Source organism: Pipistrellus hanaki (genome assembly GCF_964339955.1).
Source record: "Pipistrellus hanaki genome assembly, chromosome: 10".
Taxonomy (NCBI): Eukaryota; Metazoa; Chordata; class Mammalia; order Chiroptera; family Vespertilionidae; genus Pipistrellus; species Pipistrellus hanaki.
The window spans coordinates 42,862,547-42,882,728 of NC_140512.1; the positions used below are offsets into that span (position 1 = coordinate 42,862,547).

A 20,182-nucleotide genomic window follows, 5' to 3' on the forward strand; every position below is an offset into this window, starting at 1 on the left:
AGAAACATGAATTCTAAATGTATTCCACATTTTATCCAAGGCGTACCAGCAAAATCCCTTCAGTTTGTATAAAGACCATATACAAAATGACTTTTCATTATTAGAAAATTTCAGTCTAGCCCTGGTTGGGTAGCTCAGATATTTAGAGCCAAGCTGGTGGATTCCAATCCGTCAGGGCACATACAAGAAACAAGCAATAAATGCATAAATGCATGGAATAACAAATCAATGTTTCTTTCTCTTCCTCTCTCTCAAATAAATGTTGTAAAAGATGGTGTTTTTTGTGTTTTTTCTTAAAAAGTAATCTTTGCCTTCTGTATATTCTCATAACATCTAGAAGAGTATTTTATATTCAATAAGTATTTGCTGAATAACAACCTTTTACTAATACTTTAGATATCTCCAACAGAATTTTATAGTACAACTTAGAGTCTTTTTTTAAGTATCCTGTTTGGGAGATGTATTTTAAATATAATTTATAAAATCTGATCAAATAGTTGATGTCACTAAAAGTGGTAATTTTTTAAAGATAATATAAATATTTCTGATTTAGGTACATTTGAGAAGATAATTTCCAAATGCTACAGTGATATAGTTTCCATTCATTCATTCAAAGTTTCCATTCATTCCTACTTTAGTCATTACAAAAACAAAGCTACACACATTGGCACTCACATTAAATGGCAGAAATAAAAACAGTCATCAAGTTACAGAAAGTCAATGTACCTCAAAGTCTTACCCAAAAGCTCAAAGCTTTGGCGACAGGAAAGGCAGTACCTGTTTAGTCAGGTCAAGCTATCCTGAACAATTTTACTTTAAGATTAATGTATTCATCAGAAATACTAGATTTGACTAAATGTCACTTGGCTAAGAGCCCTTCTAAATATAGACAGAAAAAACAAATGACAAGAAGGAAAATGTTCTTTTCTGTGGTTGAAGAGATGGGGTGGTGGAGACCCTGCCTCCATTAGTGGTGCCTTCACTCTGGTGGCTGGGCATTGCCTCTATGCATTCTCAGTTTCTCAGAAAGGTTCAAGATAAGATTAGACGTATATTTCCCACTTACAGGTATAATGACTTTCATGGGATATTCACCTTTCTAAGTCCTATCTGGCAAAATGGACATAATACAATCTGCTTTGTATAACATAGATAGTTAAATGAGATAAAATGTCAAGAATGATAATTGGTCAATAGAATTTAATGAAAATCTACCCTTTCATTTATCTCCCTTCTCAGAAGAGCACTTTTAAATTTTTACTTTATTTATTTATTTATTTATTTATTTATTTATTTATTTATTTATTTATATTAACCATGCCAAATTCCATACTCTTTTTTTTTTCTCCCTGGGCCTTTTCTTTTTCAGTTCTGCTTATATTATTAGACTCATCCTCTCCACTGCCTCCTCCATTTATAAACCTTAAAAATAATTTTAAAAATCCCCAATTTTTTGCTTTGCCTCTGCCTTCTTATGAGCATTTCTGTATTCAGCCATCCTCTCAGCATCAAACTTTTGAAAACCCTCACTTAGTGTTTCCATTTCCCGTTAGTTGTTCAGTGGCTCTGCCCACCAGACCCCACCAGCAGGACACTCCAGGGGGCTCCCGAGGCCAAAGCCCGGGAGCTTCTTGTCTTGATTTCTCGCCACTGACCACATCTCGGTTTTCTTGTTTTTCATTTGATTTTTACTCGTGTGTTTATTGTTAAGCACTCATTTCTCTTAGCTTCCCCACTGTAAGGCTTTCCTAATCAAATTTTCATTTGATTTTTACTCGTGTGTTTATTGTTAAGCACTCATTTCTCTTAGCTTCCCCACTGTAAGGCTGCTCTGATCATTATTTTTAAGTTCCATAGTTAGCAGTGTCCTCTCCTTTTCCATAACGGTGTTTTCTTTCCCTCTATGTTCTTTTCCTTGCTCCTCCCATGAACTCCCTGGGTCGTTCTTAAGAAGGCATTACAACTGTCCATAGTCATCCACTTTATCTTTATTCTTGGGTATTTGGGAAGATTGTATTTTCCCCTTCCCTAACATTACTCCACATATAAGCAATCATGAATCCTGCAGTCTCTACTATCTGCACTTAAAAACAGGAATCTGTCCTCTTAATTCCCAGTGAACCTTCCAGTCTAGTCTCATCTATATTCCCGAGACACTGTGCCAAAGGTCTGTTTCTACATACCAGCTCTGCCTTTCCTCCATTCTATTCTCTGCATAAAAGCCAGAATCCTCTGTACTTAGAATCATTCCCCTGGCCTTCCAGTGAAATCCATATCATCATGCAGAGGCTCTGACCTCCTCTGTCTCCTTTCCATTCTCTCCCTCTCACCTTCTCTCTTTCAGCCCTTAGGACCCCTCCATTTCCTCCAAGTACTGTATTCCTTGACCTTTAACCCAGATTCACTGCACATTCTGACATCTCTAATCTATATACAATTCCCCGATTTTTTTTCTTAGTTAACTCATATGAATCCTTCACATCTCAGCTTATACATCACAATTTCTGATACACAAAAAATAATAAATATATGCAGGTTGATTAAATAGCTTACCCATGATTCTAGTTAATTTTTTCAACTCCTGTCCCTAGTGTGAAATAACGTTAGATTTAATTTTCTAATTTTACCTTTTAGTTATTACTATCTTCCTTGCTTGTCCCATTTAATTATATCATCCAAGTTTAGTACAATTATTTAACACAATAATTAAATGATTAAAATTTTGGTTAATATGCTGATTAATCACAATAAATCTCATTTATTGAAAATGCTATTCTTTAGTTGTAATTGGGCCATGTTTTTAGTTATGTTGTTTCAAAAGTTAAACACCAGGGTTTCTTAGAATGTGCAACAGAGACTTGGAAAATTCATTTTGCCAAAGTTTACAATTTTTTTCCCTAAAAATAGGTTATAACTTATAATGCCAGAGTCATGCTTTGCTGTCATTTGGATGCCACTAAATCACAGTTTAGTATCATGAAAGTATATTGAGTTTTACACAGCTTACTTTACAGGCAAAAATTGTGAACATAACTCTTTTTCAATAGATACAAAATTTAATAGTAAAGCGCCCAAAAGGATGGATAATTTATATTGCTTCTTTCAACAAAAGAAGCAATAAAACTATGACTTATGAGAACTAGACTACATTGAGAAATTAAAAGAAATGAGACACTGTAAAACAATGAAAACAATAGTAAATATCATCAGAAAATAGAAAACATAAACTTTATACCTCCACAATTAAATAAATCTTTATATATGTAGGGAACAAATACTTCTCTTAAGTAGTAATGATTCATAAAATGAATACTTGACTCAGTGAATTTACAGTACAGACTTAGCATTTTAAAAGCAGGTGTGGGACTTGTTGAGATACAGAGAAATATGTTGGCCATCTAAAAGCATTAGGATTATTGACTAAAATTTTACTCAAATGGGATATAATGCAACTTTCTCTTGGTGTCTAAATAATCAAATTCAAATTCTTGGGTTTTTATTTCAGAAGTAGATTTTATTGTTTAATGATTCTTGCCTTTCATCACTTCAGATATTATTACATTTGTAATTCTTGGAATATAAATTTAATATGCTAACTTTTTTGTGGGTTTTAGATAGCATTAATGATTTTCACTGGGTAGAATTAATTTCTCCATTTCAAAATTAGTATTTCTCATTCCAAACAGGCTCTTCTGTGGAAGAAAATAGTTTTGTATTGTTTCTATAAAGTTGGTTAAGGACAACTCAATTAATAGTTACATTGCAGGAACAGATATGACCAAGAATTACTTTAAAATTGATTCCATTTTTAAATTTTTGTGGTGAAAAAGAAGATATTACATTGCAAGCCATATACTACTATCCTTTTAAAAGTTGTGAGATATCAATAATGAGTAATTCTAATTTAGTTAGCTAATGGTATGGCATAACCAAACATCTATCAAAATAAAAGAGCCCATATGCATACAAAATCACCTCTTTATCATAAATGTCATTAGAAACTATAAAGTCCCAAATATAGTCTTTGAGTAAGACTCTTAAAAAAAAAGAATAACATTTTAAATGCATAGCTATTATAAACTCATTTGATATTCATTTTAATTGCCATGACTATAATGAATGTACTTTGTATTGCAACAGATGTCACAAGTACTACTACAGAAGTTGCAATATAATTCAGTCTTAGTTAAGAATGAGCAAATGGAAATTTAAAATTGAATGTTACCAGGAATAGGAGAAAAACAATTATAGCAACATCAGCTCCCTAAAAGGGCAAATTAAATACTTTTATTAAATTGTGTTCTTTCTTATTTGGACACTAGAGGTCCAGTGCATGAAATTTGTGCACTCAGAGAGGAGGGAACCTAAGCCCAGATTGTGAGAAGATGCAGGCCAGGCTGAGGGACCCCAGTGGTGCACAATCAGGGCAGGGGAGGGATACAGGAAGTTGGCCAGCCAGGGAGGCACTGTAGGAGGGCTCCAGAGCATGTCAGGCCTGTTTCACTCAATCCTAATGTGCCGGACCCCAGCAGCAAGCTAACCTACCAGTTGAAGCATCTGCCCCTGGTGGTCAGTGCATGTCATAGCAATTGGTTGACTGGTCAACTGTCTGCCTCCTGGTGGTCAGTGCACATCATAGTGAGTGGTTGAGCGGCCTTAGCATGTCATTAGCATATTATGCTTTGATTGGTTGAATGACTGAACACTTAGTATATTAGGCTTTTATTATATAGGAAGGATATATAGGACACAACAACACAGGAAAGCCTGCTATATCAACCAATCCTTTTTCTTACCTGAGCTGTTTTACAGATTAGTGAGCCTGGAACATAAAAATTGGAAATGTGAAAAAAATTACTCAAAAGGGCAGGTTGAAATTCACTTTACAATAGAGACTGGTCTATGAAAAATATTTAAAAAGGACTACTAGCCAATTTATTTTAGCTGAAGGAGCAGATGATTATGTATGGCATTTTATTTCAATGGGTCAGACATGTCCTAATATTGCCTTTAATCTTCTCTGACATGGAGGACTGACAACCTTAAAATCCTACCTGAGAAACCTTCAGGCCAGAAATGAAAGATGGTGTTTTTCAATGTCCTTTAGAGAATTACCCAGGGATGTTTGTTGAAAGCAAACATTCACGGGCCCAATCAAGTTCTATCAAATCTGTTTGATAGAACAGATTTGATATAACTTGCGGCAATCAGCACTTTTGACAAGCTACCCAAAACTTTTGATGTACACACTTGTTTAAAAACAACTGTCTGGCCCAAACGAGGTGGCTCAGTTGGTTGGAGCATTGTACCATATACCAAAAGGTTTCAGGTTTAATCCAGATCCAGGCACTTCAGGGAGACAATCGATCAATGTTTCTCTCTCACAATGATGTTTCTCTCTTCTCTCTCCTCTCTCTCTCTCTCTCTCTCTCTCTCTCTCTCTCTCTCTCTCTCTCTCTCTCTCTCTCTCATAATCATATCCTCCTGTGAGGATTTAAGAAACAGTAATAATAAAAATAAAAAACAACTGCCTGAAGTTTGGATGAGGCAACATTTAAAACTATATATTTTTCATTTCATTCCAATCAGTAAATATTAAGTAGCAATGTGAGTGAAAATTTGATACTTAGAGGGTGTCCAAAAGGCAGAAAGCATATGTTAAATTGATTGTCAAGGTCAATTCACTAAGTATGGTATCCTACACATATCTGAAAACACAAAGAAAATTGTGTTTTGCAGATGAACGATTCACTCTTTTAAAAAAAACCTTTCTTATCAACAACTCACTCTTAATTTCAGTTTAGTAGTTCTTCCCCAGAAAAGGTGTCTTGAAGCTGAAGTTGTATTTTGCTTATTATTAGAAATATAAGTAAATCATTGTTTAAAATAAAAGTTATCCTATTCTTCTGATGTTCGGGACCCCCTGTGTTTTGAAAAGGAGGGTGATAGTGAGTGAGGCTGCTTGGTGGCTGGGGACAAGGACAGAGGGTCTCAATGAGGGAAGAGAGGAATGAACTGCAAGACCAAAGCACTAAAGGCAAATTGCTTTTCTTACCTCCAACCTTATTCCCCTGGTGTCTGAACTGTAAGTTACACTCATTTGGAAGTTGCATTTTTTTTTGTTTGTTTTTTGTTTTTGTTTTCTCCTAACCACCAAAACACAATTGAAAAAGTCAAAGTAGACTTCGGAGTTTAATAGAAGGGGAGAAAATAAAGCGGATGGTACCAAGTTATTTTTCTGGTCAGCAATTTCCCCTTATCCTCATCCTCACCCAGAATTGGAGACCAACTGATGGAAATCTTGGAAAAAAAACTTCAATAAGGAGCCCTCACTCATGAACTGAGAGCAGACAAGCTGATGAGATTCATTCATTGTGCCTTGCACCCTCAATTTTTACAGTCCTTGGTTGACTTTTCTTAGCACTGGAACAGGATCAAAAAGCAGTCTCTCACCCAGCAGTGTCAGCATCACCTGGGAACTCAGTTATCAGTCTGCTTGGGCTGCCATAACAATACCTCACAGGCTCTGGCTTAAACAAGGTATTTATTTTCTCACAGGTCTGGGGGCTAGAAGTCCAAGACCAAGGTGCTGGCCAGTTTGACTTCTAATGAGAGCTTTCTTCCGGGCCTTCTCATATGTCCTCACATGGTGGAGAGAGAGAGAAAGAGCTCACTGTTCCCCTATTTAAAAGGCCACCAATCCAATCAGATCAGGAACCCAGACTTATGACCTCATGTCTAATCATCCCATAAAAGCTCTGTCTCTAATACTCATTAGGGGTTAGGACCTCAACAAATGAATTGGGGTTGGGATGGGCACAATCCAGGCCATAGCATGCATTATTACAAATGCAAGTTCCCAAGTCATACCTCAGATCTGTGGAATCAGAGACTCAGGAAGGGGGCCCAGCAGTCTGTTTTACTCACCTCTGCAGGCTATTCTAAGGCACATTAACTTTGGAGAAGCCCCGTCTTTCAGGAGAAATCCCAGCTCCAGGGCATGGCATCTGTGTCCTCTGGTTCTTCTCTTCAACCAGTTTCCTACTGCTCTTCACACCAACTCTGCTTTTGCTGCACTACTCCCAGAATGGCATGAAGGTCATTCACGTTCTTTCTTCTAGACTTTTGCTTATGCTCTTTCACCAGCCTTGAGCCTTTGCCTCTGTAAAGAGGCATCACTTCTACAACCAAGCCACAATCCTCTGTTTCTCACAACAGCAGACAGCGGGTGCTCTAACTGCCTAAACCCATGGTCTGCAAACTGCGGCTCACAAGCCACATGCAGCTCTTTGGCCCCTTTAGTATGGCTCTTCCACAAAATACCATGGCCTGGCAAGTTTATTTTGAAGAAATGGCATTAAAAGAAATTTAAATTTAGAAAATTTGGCTCTCAAAAGAAATGTCAATGGTTGTACTGTTGATATTTGGTTCTGCTAATGAATTTGCCAACCACTGGCCTAAACCAATTGCCTTCATATTTTACATATTTTACTTTCCTGGAGTTCACAGGTTACACTCATCTGTAATTTTAGCACTTGACTTTGGACATAAAGAACACTCAAGTCTTCATAATATTGTGTACTGTTTCGCTTATAATTCTTCTTTGTAAGTTACTCCTTACAACAAAAACTCTGATACAACATGATCAGTCCACTGGTCACTGACATAATGCCACTTCCAAAATTGCTTAATATTAAAAAAAAATAATCTTTATACTATTTGCTATTTATTAAGTCCTTAAGTGCACCACGCCCTATAATAAACAGTACCTAACCTCATCAAATCCTCACAATTACCCTGAAATAAGCATCATGACTCCTATTTGACTGAAAAGACATTGGACACTGAGGAATGAAATCAACAGACACTCTTAAAGTCACACACCTGTGGAGAGCAAGGCCCGAGCTACTGTTTCTCTGAACCCCAGCGCATCCTTTATTCCCACTCTTACACCACAGATGGGGGCACTGACTTTCCTATCAATATGTTCAATGGACTGCCAAGAACCCCAGACAGATGGCTTTTGGGAATAAAGATATTTCCAGTATGTCCTTTGGAAACACAGACCAGCATTCTATTTTACTTTCTCACAGCTGTCAGCATTCTCCACTCTGGGCTCTATGCTAGCAAGCCACACCTGTTGGGTTGTTTGGGCAATTCCGAGCACCAGCTGAGACCGTAATTAAAAGTAACGTTCCACTGGCAGCCTACCTGGGGTGTTCAACAACCGGGACATCTTGCAGAAGTAGGAGACGTACTGCTCGCAGTGCTCGGCGCTGCTGGTGATGGCGCTGATCTGGTCCATGGAGGCGCTGTACACGAGCTGGGTCACCGAGTACTTCTCCGGGGTGTAGCCTACCACCGTGGTTTGCATCTGCAGGTCATGAGACACGATGGTCCACACTTTGTCCTCTGTGGGGAGAAAAATGCCACCGCAATGGGTCATTAGCATGCAAATGCTCCCTCCAATGCCAGAAAGTAATTGAGCTACACTTTCATGGCTATTTTCCAGGAGCTGATGTAGACAGAGTTGAGTAATTCTTAAAGTGACCACTACCCTTTTCTCAGACCTAAGTTCTGTTTACATGGACAAAGTAGGAAGGATTTAAAAAAGATAAAAACAAACACAAGATCTATCCTGCAAGTGAAAACAAATAACCTGAGTACCTACTGATGCTCTGATGTCACCAGCATGGGAAGTGAGGCCCATTGTGTTCCCAATCCTCCTGACTCCGGCCCATCACTCCTCCAGCAGAACAGCATTCTGCTCCTTCCTAAATTGCCTCCACTCTCTTAAGTCTCTGGATCCTGTACGTGCAGAATCTACCTCCTCATCTTGTCAACAAATGTTCTTTCCAACCTGACCTTTTGGGTGAAATGAGACACTGCATTCTTGGCTATTGAAATGCTCTACAGGTGAGATAATGCGCATGAGAAATTATCTTGGGGTTCCGAACCCTGAACGTTTCAGTATGCGAAGAGAAGAAGCAGATATAAGAATTATGTGGCTAAGTTAAAACCAGTGTATGTCTGAATTAGAAGCATCGCTATGTAGCCATGGTTCTGATACTCTGCTCAAAGCCCTCACCTCGCACGTGGTTTTGTTTGGAGTAAAAGTCTAGGTCTTAAAACAGCTGAAGGCCCTCGATAATCCCAGCCTCCTTGCCGCTTCTCCCTCTTGCCCTCCTAATCTCCCCCTGGCTCACTGGATTCCTGCCACACTGACCTCCGTGCACTCCGCCATGTCAGACAGGTCCCTCCTGGAGCCTTTTTGTCTTCTCCCCTGTCTTTGCTCCAAGGCTGGCCTTTCCTTTGCTGAGTCCCACCCACCCCCACCCCATGCCCATGCCCCACGCCCCACTCACAGCTGCCTTCTATCTCCCCATCTGCTTTGTTTTTCTCCATTACACTGATCTCATCAGACTCAGCGCACATTTTTATTATTTTTTACGTCTGTCTCCTCACATTAGAAGGAAAGAGAGCAGGAATTGTTCTCAATGCTGTATGCGAGGTGCTTAGAATGGCGATAGGCATATACTGGGCCTTTAAAAATATTAGTTGCATAAAAGAATGAGTTAAAAGAATAAATAGAATACAAATATTTGATGAAGGAACTTTTAAAAACCACTTTGATTCCAGTTCTGCTCTGCTATGATGATCTGGGCAGATTCTAGAAGGCTAACTCTTAGACTCCTCTGAGCAATAATTTCCCTTTATCTGTAACAACAGGTCTCTGCACTGGAATAGTTTCCAGCTGCTCTTAAATCAATGGAAACAAATTCTGTTACGGTGCCTCCTACACTAATGTATTCCATACACTAGGATAATGATATTTCAAGTTTTACCTTTGGCCTGATCAGAATTGCCTTCCTTTAGCTCCTCTGATACAGCAAAGCAGCTATCATATATTTGAGTAATTCTGTGATTTCTGACATGATTCTGACACCAAAAACTGATTGTCATTTATATCCAGGCCAGCATATTTACCTTCACCTAATTAAAGATGAGTCTCTAATATTTTGGTTCTAGTGACGTTTTGACCCTAAACTCGATTTCCATTCCCCTCCCTTCATACATTTTTGTATCTACCACCTGTGCACCATCTTCTTTACACAGCTGACCTTTGAACAGAATGGGGGTTAGGGGTGTTAATCCCTGTGCATTCAAAAATCTGTGTACAACTTTTGACAATCCCCAAACTTCACTATTAATACCCTACTCTTGACCAGAAGCCTTATTAATAATATAAACAATTAACACATATGTTATATGTTATATTGGTTTTATGCTATATTCTTACAATAAAGTAAGCTATAGAAAAGAAAATGTTATTAAGAAGGTCATATACATGAGAGAATACTGTTTCAGCATTTGTTGAAAAATCTTCCACATATAAGTGAACCCGCCCAGTGCAGACACTTTGTATTCAAGGGTCATCTATGTTTGTTTTAGAGCCCATTTATTCATTTATTATTGAGTCCCTACTTTATAACAGATATGGATGGAGGCACTGGGGAAACCAGAGTGAAAAACATTCATAAATTTTTGTAGCTTACATTCTTACGTTTTAGAGGGGCAAAATATAATAAGCAAAAAATTGCAGCTTTATATGTATATGTGTGTGTGTGTGTATGTAGGAAGTAAATATATATATATATATATATATATATATATATATATATATATGTGTGTGTGTGTGTGTGTGTGTGTGTGTGTGTGTGTGTATGATTAATTAGTTAGTTAGCAAGTGATCATGGTGAGGACAAAAACTAAATCATGGAAGGGAATAATAGACCATGTGTATGGGGACTGCATTTTTAAACACAGAGGAAATGTCATATCTAGATATATAACATCATTATCAAGCAAGTCATGTGTCTTGGGAAAAGGATTCCAGACAGAGGGATGCAAATACAAATATTCTAACTCTGGAGTATTCTTTACATCATTCAGGTGTTTGAGGAGATTCCTAAGTGAGGAAGAAGGAAAGGATAGCAGGTGTGGAGATCAGAGATGTAATGAGGATGGGTTGGGTGTGACCTCAAGTAAGATGGAAATCTATTGGTGTTGGAAATGGAGCAAATTAAAGTAGCATGCTTTACCTTATTATCTGACACTATTCTTTGCATCAATAACATTCAAACTTAGAAAAGTTTGGGAAAATATACATATATCTTTATAAACATTTAAAACTTTTAATGTCATGGCATTATAAAAAGTAATGCATAAGCTCTAATTGATGGCATAAAACAATTACTGTTGATGCATCTTGCAAATTATTTTTTAATGCTTGCATATTACACATTGAAATGATTCCTTTGGAGACATTAAAGCTTAAGACATAAATGGATGTTAAGCATTTTGCAAGCATTCCATAACTAGAAGAAAGAAGGTGGTTATGGTGCATAGATTTTCTTTATTTTTGGTAGTATTTTATTTTTTCCATCACCATTTATCCCTTCTATGCCCTCTTCCAGGTGCACCCCCACTTCCACAATGACCACACTATTGTCCAGGTCTATGAGTTCTCTCTCTCTCTCTCTCTCTCTCTCTCTCTCCTTTATCTCTCCCCTCCAACCCCATGACCAGAGCTGTCTGCCTGCTCTCTATCTATGAGTCTGCCTCTATTTTGCTTGGTGATTCTGTTTGCTCATTAAATTCCATATATGAGTGCAATTTTCTAGTATAGTATCATAGTGGAAAAATAATCAATCCTATATTCATAGTGTGCTTATATAATATGCATTATTAGATATATGTTTAATGCAAACAGAAAATACTGGGTATGTTGAATTCTGTGTCTGCCACTATATCATTTTCATAAAGAAGCAATTGACAGAGTAATGTATTTCAAATACTCTTTGGATTAGTGTGTTAAGAAAAGGCCATCTGTAATTGCTGAGAGCTTAGTATCTATCTCATGTAATTACGTATTTAAAAATTGTCACATTTTGCCCTGGCCAAGTGGCACAGTTGGTTGGAGCATCATCTCCTGTACGGAAAGTTAGTGGATTCAGTTCCTGGTTAGGGCACATACCTAGATTTCAATGTTTGATCCTTGATTGGGGCATATATGGGAAATAACTGGTCAATGTTTCTCTCTTTCTACCCCTCCTTCCCTCTCTAAAATCAATAAAAACATATCCTCGGGCAACAATTAAAAATTTTGTCCCATTATAAATTGTTTTAAATACAGCTGATTTAATATGCTTCAAATACTGGGATACATATGGAACATATTGTGAATGCATCCCTCTCCTTGGCAATAATGGGGTGTCTCAAGATTATCCAGTTTCATTATGTTGACACGAGTACATTAGAAAGAACCCTCTGCTATCCCAGTGACTGCATGTCCTTACCTTATTTGGAATTCTCAAGTAATTCACTCAATGGAACTCAATTCCTTGCATAGCTGGAGTTCTGACCAGGGACTGGTAAAGCCAGAAAAAGATCAGGGGGAAAAAGCAAAAAATAACTCCTCTGAGGATATAACCAGTTTCTATATATCTGTGCTGTTCTTTGAATCTTTTTCATTGAAGTTCACATTACAGAGCAGATCTGTACAGTGTATCTATAATAATAAAAGGGTAATATGCTAATTAGTTTGGTTGAAGCCAGGGCTGAAAGGGAAGTCTGGGTCTTGGGTGCCTGCTGGCTGCCTGAGGGAAGCCTGGATCCCAAGTGCCAGAGGGAAGCTGGTGCCAACAGCCAGGAGAAGGCCTGGTCCTCCCCTGCTGGCTATCTTGTGGTGGTCATCCTGTATCCACCTGGGGGCGCTGCCGTCTTTGACCACATTAGGGTAGCCATCTTGTGTGTTGGAGTGATGGTCAATTTGCATATTACTTTTTTATTAGATAGGACTAGAGGCCTGGTGTGCAAAATTTATGAATTGGGGGGAGGGTGTCCCTCAGCTGAGCCTTCAACTTCTGCAATCTGGGATATCCCTCTCACAGTCCAGAACTGCTGGCTCCTAATGACTTGCCTGTCTGTCTGCCTGATTGCCACTAACCACTCTTCCTGCCAGCCTGATAGCCACCTAACTGCTCCCCTGCTGGCCTGATTGATACCTATCTGCTCCCTTGCAAGCATGATTTAGCCAGCCCAATCACCTCCAACTGCCCTCCCCTGCAGGCCTGGTTGCCCTCAACTGCCATCCCCTGCTGGCCATCTTGTAACAATGTGGGGGTGACCATCTTATGAAGATGTGGGGGTGGTCATCTTGTGATGACGTGGGGGTGACTATCTTGTATTGGCCATCTTGTGATGATATGGAGACTGCCATCTTGTGGTGGCCATCTTGTGACAACATGAGGACTGCCATCTTGAGATGACATGGGTGTGGTCCTCTTGTGACACAAGGGCATGATAGTCAATTTGCATATTGACTCTTTATTTTATAGGACTAGAGGCCCAGCACGAAATCATACGAGGAGGTGCCTTGCCTCCTGCAGTGCAAGGAGGCACCCTGAGGGCTGCTGTAGGAGTCAGGCTGGATCAGCACCATAAGCAGCTGGGACCCACACCTTACTTCTGCTCCTGCACCCCCGTTTCACCTTGCCTGTGTTCGTTCCAGGGCTGCCTGAGCCATTGTGATACCTTGGCCAGCCCCAGGTCCCCCCAGATCCCTTCCTGTGTCTGCTCCAGCTCGCTGGAGCCACCGTGCTGGCTCGGGCAGGCCCTCCTGTCTCTGTTTCCATCTCTACTCTGGGCCTCACCTATGCTCTCAACCTCCTTCTTTCTGGTTGTGACCTGTTATGGTGTCCTGGCCTAATTTTCATTTATACATATATATATATATATATATATATATATATATATATATATATATATATATATATATATTTGTTGTTGTTGAGTAGGTTTTCTCAATAACTATGATCCTATGGACAGTTTAAATTATTATAAATTTGATATCACATTTTTTCCTCTCAAAATAGATACTGTGTGAGTATTATGAGCATGTCTGTAGCCCAGACCCTCCTATTCTAAAGGCTACTTTGCCACAGCAGGCTGCGGTAGTTTGAGCCATTTTGTACCACTAGCTATGTATGCAGCTCCAGTGGCATAAGCAGCTTTAATCACATGTAGGAAAACAAGGTATGTAAAGCAGATGGAACCTCTGCAGGAAGCATCAAGGAAATGAACTCAAAGTACAGACTATGGTCTGCAGGTGGTGGAAATGTTTATTATCTTTGTGCTCACCATTCCAGCCCAAAGATGGATGACAAACTCAGTGCTGTGAACAAGTATAAATAATAGTGCTCACTCTTGCCCACCTGATGAACAATTTGGAGCCTATAGGTGTCTTTTTTTTTTCTCTTTCTGGGAATACATTAGCTATTTTCTGAAAAGAAATGTATTTGTTAATGTGTTTGTTCCATGGTAGAGATGTGAAAATTATTTTACCATCGGCTGGAGTTAGAGACTACATTTATATCAATACTTGGACAAGCTAATCTTCCCTCTCTTCTCCTCTCACACTGGAAAGAGATGTGGTTTGTGTGTATTTAATAGCTGGGAGTCCATCTCTGTGGCAGCGAGGCATTTCCTACACTGTATAACATGTTGAAGCTACTCTTCCATTATTGTTTCCTATAATACTAGTTAGATTTTCATCTGAATTAAAACCTGGAGACTAAGCAATTCTCATCTTGGATCAATGACTGAACATTCCTGAGACCCTTAAGAGAACATTTCTTTTTATTTAAAAGTAAAATTGCAACATAAAAATATGTCTGAGCTGCAGTGGGCTTCTCACATCCACTGTTTTCTTCCTGTGTTAAACAGGAAGACAGTAATTATTCTGTGGCAGGCGTGTGTACATGTCCTGATGTGGTAAGGTATCATGAGCACATGAACCATCATTTATGAACAAACTGTTTTTTTCCAAGCACTGATTTAGTCCCTGAGGCACACAAAGACAAAACATATGTTTATTTCCACCAAAGAACTTAGGGGAAAAAGGTACCCAAAATAAGTACTTCAAGTAAAACCTAAAAAAGTAAGTGCTAATGTTCAGTAATATTCAGGCAACTGCTGGAATAATCCGAATCATGAGATTTAGTATATAAATCATAAACCCATCCATTATCTACACCAAATTCTTTAATATATGGGGTGCTTTAAATTTTTCTAGTATTATACTTTCTAGTATTATTGTTGAGAAATTTTATTTTCTCTTAGCACTTAGTTTAAACCCAAATTGGAACAGGCTGACCTGAGAATTATATCCTTTCTGAAGTTTCTATCCAAAAAGCTTTGATGTCACAGAAAGCATACAATTGAAAATGGCAGTTTGATTTGCTGTTAACAAGGCATAATCTTAGAAGATGGCACTTCCTTTCATGTTGACCCTCCTTCACATTGCTGTCTGCCCCATGAAACTTGGGAAGGTCACCTGAGTCCAGCAATGCACCACTTTGGAGGCACTGAGGGCTGTGCTGTAGGTCACTTCCCCTTATAGGATTTGCAGCCCTTTCTCCCTCCCTCCCTCCTTTCCATGCACCAGGCTTAATTAAAGAAGAATTTTTTTTTTTCTTTTATGATACAGATAACATTTATCACCTTGGAAGAAAATCCCCAAATAACCAACTCCTTTAAGTATTTCATTTTTCCCATTAACTCAGTTCCTATTCACTGAAGCAACCCCCATTGTGAAATTGTCTGACAGATTAAGTTCCTAGCTGAGGATAATTAGCTAGAAGTCACATTTTAGGGAAAGAAAACCCTTATGATATCAGAGTGAACATATTCAAAGGGACTAAACGTGTTCTCCCTTTAATTGTGACAGAAGTGAAAATGTAGGAGGTGATGTAATTTTTACAAAGGTTTCTGTGAGCCTTCCTGAAATACTAAAGCAATTCTAACCCCAGCACTTTGTGTGCTGTGAGCCAGAGACACTCTCACTGAGCCAGCTCTTAGTCTATCAGGTCTCCGTTTCTAAGCACTTTGCCAGAAAATATCACCCACTCCCAACACCCAATACGACACCAAATTCAGATTAGATCTCCATTCATCTCTTTCTGCTTCCCTGACGGTCCATGTGTACCACTGGGTATGTATTTTTTTCATATCATATTTGTAACATTTGTTGTGGCCAGAACTCTTGCATATGAGTATCCTTGTTGCTACTTAATAATTACTGCCAGTGTACCTGGTATAGGTACTCAAGTGCTCAGTAAATATTTATCAATCTAATAAAGTAATGTTAGGCATGATAAAGTTACTTCATATATCAGTGTCCACAGAATGAAAGCCATCTCATGTCACAAATCTAACCCTACATCAGCCTGCACTTGGGGGAAGCACCCATGGAGAAAACCTAACCAATCAATCCTCCCACTCAGCATGAGTTCCCTTAACTTTCCCTAGAAAATGGGACCTGCTGGCCCTATAAGAAAATCCCCGACCTCGCAGCCAATCCTGCCCTGTTTTTTGATTGTCTCTACTCACACTAACTCTATAAAATCCAGTCTTGTCCAATATCCCTCAGAAAGACTGTTCCACTGCCTGTGAGGGGCTGTGCTCTGCCAATCCATGGATTGTTCCCCCTTGAATAAAGGGAATCAGATGTGTTACCAAGTTCTTTTAGTTTTGTCATTTGACAGGCAATAGTGAAAAGTAAAACAACTAAAGGTCCTCTGCTCAGCCACCTGGCCAGCTAAAACTCAAAGACACACAGATAGTGTTTAACACATAGATAAGGTGCAGCATCATTTTCCCCAAATGCTAAGCTACACATTTCTAATCTGGAAATTAAAAAGGTCAGGTAAGAAAATGAATCTTGAGTGTTTTGCAGGAAGACAATAAAATGACTACTAAAGTTTTTTTCTTCTTTTTTCTTTCTATCTTTCTTTTTTTTTTTTTTTTTTTTTTTTTTTTCCATTTCAGTATGTTGACAACACCAATGTGATTCATTTGTAAGTATTGATTATTTCTGTGGCATAAAGGGCTATCAACCTGAATTAGGTCAAATGAGATAGTACATATTCTGTTATTATCATTATTAAAGGAAGTATTTTTTAAATTATGCTAGAAAAAAATCACTCAAGACTTGGACTGGGCCAAGGGATTACTATATATCCTTAGTGGACAGTTTAATTTTGTCCCCACAGGCCTGGGATTTGACTGGACTTTGTTTGACATCACTATTATGGAGATGTCAATCACATAAATACTACTATTCTTATATTAGAAAGGAAGAAATGAAGAAAGAGAAAGGAAGAAATAAATAAAAAAGAAAGAAAGAAAAGAGGGAAAAGAGGAAAAGAGGAAGAGAAAGAGAAAGGGAAAAAGAAAGAGAAAGGAAGGACAAAAGGAAAGAAAGAAGGAAAGATCTCTAAATCAAAAGATTGTTGAAATGAACAATGATCAATATAATTGATACTCAGTTATCTAATTTAGTTTTGAGGCAATAGAAATATTACAGAAAAACAATGGCTTAAAGGTCAGATGGTTTTGGTCTTAACTTTTCCAATAAGTGTGCTATGAACTTGGACAAATCACTTGAAGTCTCAAGGCCTTAGCATCTTCAAGTAAAACTGGTGTATCAGATCAAATACTCTCTACTGTCACTTTCTAAAAGCTGACGGTATCATTCATTCTTTCACCTTAGAGCATAAATTGAACCCCATAACAGCCATACATGTCTGCTGTAAATGAACCATAGTGAGTGCATTAGAGGTCCAAGGTCATGTTTCTGAAGGTCTGGGGATAAGCCACAAGTGAGAATATGCCTCCATTGATCTCTGAAACATAATACAGATGCAAGCCAAATGCATAGAGAAAAGTGAACTACTTATCTCTAATCTCAGCAGTATCAGAGTTGCTGGATTGGTTGGTTCCATGATTTAGCCTGCGATGTTGCTTCTAGAAGAGCTACATTCTGTTCTACCCTGTAAAACAGCAGGGTTTCCTGAGAGGTAAACAATGTATGCTTCCTGATCTAAATAAAGGTAGGAAAAGCAAAGAGGGAAGAAAGAGAAGTGTAAAACTCCAGATCTGGGACTAAATATTAGCCTAAACCTGTGGTTGGCAAACTGCGGCTCATGAGCCACATGTGGCTCTTTGGCCCCTTGAGTGTGGCTCTTCCACAAAATACCATGGCCTGGGAGAATCTATTTTGAAGAAGTAGCATTAGAAGAAGTTTAAGTTTAAAAAATTTGGCTCTCAAAAGAAATTTCAGTTGTTGTACTGTTGACATTTGGCTCTGTTGACTAATGAGTTTGCCAACCACTGGCCTAGACCATTCCATTTTACCCCAAAGTGGGAAAGGACAGTGACTACTAGGTTCATGTCAAAAATATCTAAAAGCCAACTTGAAGGTGCTCAAACTGGCCAAATATGGGAAAATATGATCAATCAATAATTCTAATTGCAATGGATTATAGCGCATGCAACCAAACCAACAAAGATCACGTCATTTGTCACCTTTCTAGAATGCTAGAAACACAACTTATTTTGAAGACTTGTAAATAAATAGAAATAATCAAATATTTCTCCCACCTTCCCTATAAAAACTCAGGATAACCAACTATATAGTTGAAAAGGAAATGTTTTCCTTTGTAGAACTATTCCAAGTGCTTAAAGAACAAATGATAAGGAAGTCAGAATATCATGATGTTACTAACACTAATGATTGCATTAATGGTCATTAATGGCTGCTAACCTCACAAAATAAAGACAGCTACACACTTGATGGATGGACATCCCACCAACGCTACAGTATTATTGGCAAACAATTCCATCATGAGTATGATCAAACCTCTAGGCCACTGGAAACATATCGGTTAACAAGACTGGGAAACACAACTGGAAAAAAACTTGGGTTCTTTCATAAATAAATTGTAAGGAGAGAGAGGGAAGAAGGGAGGAAGAGATTAAATATATAAATTAAAAGATACTTAAGAAATATATCAACAAGTCAGTGTGTGGAGTTTTGTTAGATTCTAATTCAAATAAACTATACATAAAACAATTCTGAAACAGTTGGAAGAGTAACACTGGATATGTAAAGATATGAAGGAACTACAAATAATCATTTTTTAGAGCTGATAATGTGATTGTAGATAGGCTTTAAAAAAAAGAATCATATTATTTAAGGGACAGATGCTAAAATATCCACTGATGTGTGGAACTTGGTTCATGTTAATTCCATGGGAGCAAATATAATTCCTGGGAGTGGTACAAATGAAACAAGATCAGCTATGGGTGAACATTTGGTGAGGCTGGGTAGTGGTGCACAGGACATTGTATTCTCTAATTTTGGATATCTTTGCAAGCTGATCACCCAGCAGAAAAAACACATGCTTCTAATAATAATCAAAAGATTATTAAAATTTATATTCATTTTGCATGTAAAGACAATTTTGTATGTTAAATAAGGGAGTAATTATCACATGAATATCACCATGACCTATATCACTACCCTTCAATATTTAGAAAGTAGACATGATTAAAATAATTGGCTTACACTTATTAAATATAATTTAGAGGAAGTGGGGAAAAGTGAGGAGAAAAAAATGACATGGAATATTTTCAGAATATGCAGGATGTGCTCGATGCCTGAAGAGGAGAAGTGAAGGCAGACACCCCAATCAGAGAGAAGAATCAAGACTTGGCAGGGGTTGGGAAACTCTGGCCCGCCTCCACTTTGTAGTTTTCAAGGTAGGAATGCTTTATACTCTTTCAAATGGGTGGGGGAAAAAAGTCAAAAGGAATAAAATTTCATGACACAGAGAAATACTATAAAGTTCATATAAATGAAGTTTTATTGGAACATAGGCAAGCTGATGTATTTACTCCCTGTCTCTGTTGCCACTCCACTGCAGTGGCAGTCACAGAGCTGTGACAGAGTCCACGTGGCCCCAAAACCTAAAGTATTTACTTTGTGGTTCTTTATAGAGCAAGTTTGCTGACCTTTCAACAAAAATGACAAGTGAAAGAGCAGGAAGAAGGAAGAAAAATGACTAGAAGCCTTTAAATATCTGAGAATGAAACTGAGAGATGACAGTGGTTTCCAAAGAATTTATCAGACTCTGGGACAGATCAGTGGAGGATGACAGGAGATTTAACACACCCATGTCCAGAGTCTGTTCCAATTTCCTGCATGAAGAAAGAGTGGTGATCTGATATAAATTCTTTGACTAATATTTGCAATTTCCTGTGCAGGTATACCCAAATT

At 38.2% G+C, this 20,182-nt stretch overlaps 1 protein-coding gene across 1 annotated transcript in view; it reads right to left on the minus strand.

The window, feature by feature from the left end:
• The window catches only part of CNTNAP2 (contactin associated protein 2), a 1,655,791-nt gene that overhangs the window by 529,730 nt on the left and 1,105,879 nt on the right, over positions 1-20,182 (minus strand). Inside the window, exon 13 of the mRNA XM_084896487.1 lies at positions 8,212-8,412. Within this exon, the coding sequence (XP_084752613.1) occupies positions 8,212-8,412 (201 nt within the window). The remainder of the gene's footprint in view (positions 1-8,211; positions 8,413-20,182) is intronic.